Source organism: Dipodomys ordii, unplaced genomic scaffold (genome assembly GCF_000151885.1).
Source record: "Dipodomys ordii isolate 6190 unplaced genomic scaffold, Dord_2.0 Scaffold1000001907, whole genome shotgun sequence".
Lineage (NCBI taxonomy): Eukaryota > Metazoa > Chordata > Mammalia > Rodentia > Heteromyidae > Dipodomys > Dipodomys ordii.
The window spans coordinates 5,001-9,900 of NW_012285524.1; the positions used below are offsets into that span (position 1 = coordinate 5,001).

At 67.3% G+C, this 4,900-nt stretch overlaps 1 protein-coding gene across 1 annotated transcript in view; it reads left to right on the forward strand.

The window, feature by feature from the left end:
- The window catches only part of LOC106002809 (collagen alpha-1(VII) chain-like), a gene marked incomplete at both ends in the record, with an annotated part of 9,290 nt that extends 4,613 nt beyond the window's left edge, over nt 1–4,677 (forward strand). The window contains 6 exons of the mRNA XM_013037586.1: nt 1–671; nt 1,013–1,655; nt 2,121–2,394; nt 2,678–2,879; nt 3,475–3,972; nt 4,564–4,677. The exon at nt 1–671 is cut by the window's left edge and continues 265 nt beyond it. Of these exons, the coding sequence (XP_012893040.1) occupies nt 1–671; nt 1,013–1,655; nt 2,121–2,394; nt 2,678–2,879; nt 3,475–3,972; nt 4,564–4,677 (2,402 nt within the window). The remainder of the gene's footprint in view (nt 672–1,012; nt 1,656–2,120; nt 2,395–2,677; nt 2,880–3,474; nt 3,973–4,563) is intronic.
- Between the last annotated feature and the right edge of the window lie 223 nt (nt 4,678–4,900).

A 4,900-nucleotide genomic window follows, 5' to 3' on the forward strand; every position in this document is an offset into this window, starting at 1 on the left:
TCGGCCGTGTGAGCAGGGCCCACACACACCGGGATCCTCGGCTCCGGAGGGCCAGAACCCCCCCGAGCGGCACACCACCACGGGCACGGCGGCCGCGGAACACCGCGGGGCCCAGCGCCCGCACAGCGCCGTCGTCGCCAACGGGCGGCGGCCCACACAGACGCTCGGGAACCGCGTCGCCAGGGGCCGGAGGGGGAGGGGGACGGGACCCCCAAAAACCCCACGGCACCCCAAGCACGAGGCCGGGAAGCCACACACCACACGCCCTCGCATCGCGACCCAGCACAGGCTCCAGGGCTCCGCCACTCGACACACCGCACGCGAGGCAGGGGCGGGGACGGATCGGGAACGTCCTCCACTCACCACACCAGACGACGGCCCGGGAGAGGCCCCGCGGGACCCTCCCCCAGCTCGGAGGGGGGAGGCGCGGGCACGCAGTCACCAACGCGGGCAGCCACTTACGCTCAAAAGCGGGACAGGGAGCGGCAGGGCCGCGGGAACCCATCGGGGGCGGGCCCCCGCCAACCCAGCAGCGCACGCCGCTTCCCGAACGAGGATCGCTAGAGAACCTCTCCTCACTCTGAGGGTGGCCCGCACCCAACCCCGACGGGAACCCCGCCGGGACCAGCACACCACCTCAAAGGCGTCCATCCTTCCCACCACGGGGGCAGGTAGGGGTGGGGGGGGCAGGCAGGGGGGGTCTGCGGCAGCAGCAACACCAACCCCGGTCGGTCGGCCTTGCCGTGCGGGGCCAGAGCAAGGTCGCGCACACGGGCGGGAAGCCCACACAGGCCCGGCTCGCCTCCCACTGCAACATCTCAGGTCCCCCGGTACGATAAAAGCCAGGTGACACGGCAGGGAAGACAAGCCAAGGACCAGGGAGGGCGGCAAGCTCATGCGGGGAAGCCACCGCCCAGCGCGACAAGGGAAGAGCGCTCCTCTGGGGAACCGCCTCGACCCCCCCCTCAGCAGAGATGTCAATCTCAGCGATAACCTCTCACTCGCACAAAAGCCCCACGAACCCAAGGACGGCCGGGACACACCGCGGGCGGCAGGCTGGCACAGGCAGCGGACAACGCCAGGATCGGGAACGACACCACCACTCAGCCTCAGGCACCTGAGAGAACCGACCGGGAGCGTTCCGGGAGCACCGCGAGAGGGCAGAGCGCGAGGCGCGGCTTTGCACACCACACAGCACGGGCAAGCACGGAGCACCGACCCTCCCTCTCCGCGGAGAGAGCCGACCCCCGTACCGATAACGAGTCACGGGAAGAGAGGAGCAAGATCAGGGCACCCCCCTCCTCCAGCGTGTACAAGTCCCCGACCTCACGGCGAGGGCAGGGAGAGCGCAGCCGGACCCGGTCGCCGCACCCCTGCCTCCCCGCACACCACCGGCGCCGGCACGGTGGGACGGCGAGGGCAGGGGCCCACGGGCAGAACGAGAAGAGCGGTCCCATTCGCCATGAATGTCCGTCCCTCGCCTGGCGCAGCTTAGGCCCGGGCCCGAAGGAGATCGCAACGTCACCACATCAATCACACCGAGGGGGTGGAGAAGACAGCCACACGGCACTCGGGAGGCGGTGGCCCAGGAAGCTCGGCTCCCGGGAGGGCCAACAGCCTGGGAATAAAAGCGTACCCAGGACAGACACCCTTTCGTGAGTCGCGAGCGAGGTAAAAAGAAAAAGAAAAAAAATCAAGAAAAAAAAATGAAAAAAGTACCACGGGCTGGAGCGTCCCCGGCACTCGGGATAACCAGGACACCTCCTCCGCCGGGCACAGGACCGAAGAAGCTAGAAAGGAAAGAAAAGAAAAAAAAAAAAAAAGAAAAAGAGCCACGGACAGCGCTCGGGAGTAGCGCAGCTCAGCGGCCGACCAGGCCCGCCATCGGGAAGCGGCAGGTCGGGGGAGTTGAGTTGGAGGAGCTAGGGGTGATAGGGGAAAAAAAAAAAAAGCCACGGAGGTCGGACGAGCCCGACGGCAGAACGGGGATGCCGCACACGGAAGGCAGGACTCGCCCCCCCCTTCTCCTCCTCAAAGCTGGCCACGGCGAGGGAAGCACACCGCGCGGGCCTACCTATGCACCCCAGGCAACCAACCACTCTCCTCCTCGGCGTGCCGAGGCATGGGCCAGAATCCAGCACCGGGAGCGGGGGAGAGATCAAGGACGACGGGACTCAACTCAGCCGCCAGCCACCACCCAACCGCCACCACAACCACGAGCCACCACAGGGACAGGGCCTGCTCAGGGCAGCGGGAGCCCGGGGTGCGGGGTGGAAAGGACAGGGGGACCCGGACCGGGAAGAGACGGGAAAGGCCCGGCACACAGCATCCGAGAGAGCCCCAAAAGACCCGCTGACAGCCACCGGGACACGGCATGCCAGCACCCTCCTGCAGGTACAAAATCCTCACGTCACCACGCCAAAACCAGGTCGTCAGGCAGGGGCGACAACTCGCTGGCGACAGGGACCCCTCGGAAACCACATCGGGGACACCTGTCCCCAACACGTCCCCAACAGAGCCAGACACGGAACTCTCAGGGACAGCTGGTCGACCACACAAGGCGAAGACAAGACGAAGAGCGAGGGCGGGAGCCGGGGGGGGGGGACGCGCCCGCCCCACTACCCCGGGTGCGCACGGGCTCACGGCACGGGCGGTACGGGGAGCCTTCCCCCGGCAGACGCGAGGCACCCACTCCGAGAGGCACCCAACCACCACACCCACACCGCGCGGGGTCAGTGGTGAGCACCCTGCCACCAGCACGCACCCACCCGGGACTCCCGGGCTCGGGTCCCCGACTCCCGAGGTGCTCCCTCCGCCTCGATCTTTCCCCTACGCAGGGCCCACCGGGCAAGTCCCCGCCATCGCGCACGCCGCAGATGGTTGGTTGGTAGGTAGGTAGGTAGGTAAGTAGGTAGGTAGGTAGGTAGGTAGGTCCCGGCCCCGAGGCTCGCCTTGGCCGTGCCCACGGCTCCTCCCGCCGCCGGGGCCGTGGAGGGAGGCCACACGGGGCCGGCGACCCAGGCCCTCGCGCCCGGCACGCGCCAAGCGCTCACTCGGAGGTGACTCCGGGGAGGGGGGCGGGTGGTCCGAGTCCGGGCCGGGACCGGCCCCGCCACCTATCGGCTCACCCGGGGACCCTTTCCCCCGACTCCCGAGACGTCCCTCGTACTCTCCTTCGTTCGCCCTCGAAGACCAGAGTCCAGGGAGGGGAGGAGGACAAGGCGTCGGGCCCAGACAGAACTACTGGTCGACCCGACAAAGCTGCCACCCCCGCACAGACCGGGCACGGAAGAGAGAGCGGGCGACGCACGGCCCCACCCCGCGCTCGCCTGCGGGCGCAAAGTCCGACAGAACAGCCGCCCCGGCGCCACAGCGACACCACGGCGACAGTCGCGCCCGGCACCCGGCAGAGGCCGGGCCTCCGCCCGGCTCGCTGCCGCCAGACCTCCTCCTTCACTCGCTCGCTCGGCTGAGAACGAGGGGACTGTCATATCAAAGCGGACGCCAGGGGGAGCACGACAACCGCCTTCCAACGACCGACTCCACCGAGCCGCCGTACCCCGGATCGGCGCGCGCCGGCCGGCTCAGAGCTCCGGAGACACAGAACACGGAAACAAATCGCCTCACTCCAGAGGCACAACCTAGGTCAGGACCCGCAGCCGGGTCCTCTCTGCGACCTCACGAGCGACACCAGAGCCACCAGAGACCTAGACCGAGATCGAGCCGAGCCGCCGCCGCCGCCGCCGCCGCCGCCGCCGGCGGCGACCAAAGTGAAACCAGGAACCAGGACGGGGTTCGCCCGAACGGAGCGGCCCGAACCCGAGAAAAAGGGAAGCCGGGATCGGTCCCAAGCAGGAAGGGGCGGCAAAGACGGCAGGCCTGCACCACGAGAGAAAACGAACCGGCCACCCGCACGACCTCCGCCGCCCGTGGCAAGACCCCCACCCCCGCCCAACGGCCAGAAAAGGGCAAGTGAGCGCTCGTCCCACCGTCTGGCTGCCCGTCTAGGGCAAGTGAGCGCTCGTCCCACCGTCTGCCTGCCCGTCTTTTTCCCCCAGATGGAAACCAGAAAGAAAGAAAGAAAGAAAGAAAGAAAGAAAGAAAGAAAGAAAGAAAGAAAAAACTCCCAAAGATGGGTCGGCTCCAGCAAGAGACGAGCCCTCGGGAGGCACCCCGCTCACTTGTGAAAGTCCACTGCTCGCCCGCCCTACAACACACTCCCTCCCCTCGCACCCACCCGCCACCCCTCACAGGCAGGGGAAAGGGCAGGGGGAAGGCCCGAGAGAGGTTTCTTCTAACACAGAGAGAGTAGGTACGTCACGCACACAGGTCTGGAAAACCAAGGTGACAGCGCCGTGGGGAAGCGTGAGTCCACTCACCCATCACTAAATGACAGGAAAGCCAAACGAGAGCCGCTGGCTGGGTGGGGAAGGAAGGGGAGGTGGCACCCGTGTGACGCTTATCCCCGGGCACCCGACGGAACGACCTGCTCACCGGTTCGTACTCTAGCCTGTCCAGACAGCTAGCCTTTTCTAATAGGCTCCGCCACTCTCTCTGGAACAGGATTCGGGGCACGAGGCGATGAATCTAAACCCTACACACAGGTGTTGGAGGGTAGCGGCATCATCACTCACACGCCTGTGGTGGAGGACCTGGACCTGGGCGTGGCGGTGCACAGTGTGTGTGTGTGTGTGTGTGTGTGTGTGTGTGTGTGTGTGTGTGTGCGCGCGCGCGCGCGCGCGCGCGCACGCGTGCGGGACTGGGGGGAGGGCAGGTAGGGAACCCCAGGAGGAAAGACAGGGAGAGACAGACGAGGGGCCCCGGCCCAAACAGAGTGGAGGCGTCAGAGGGGCGATCCTATCTCCCGGACCCACGGGGTTAGAACCCACGGGCCCGGCGG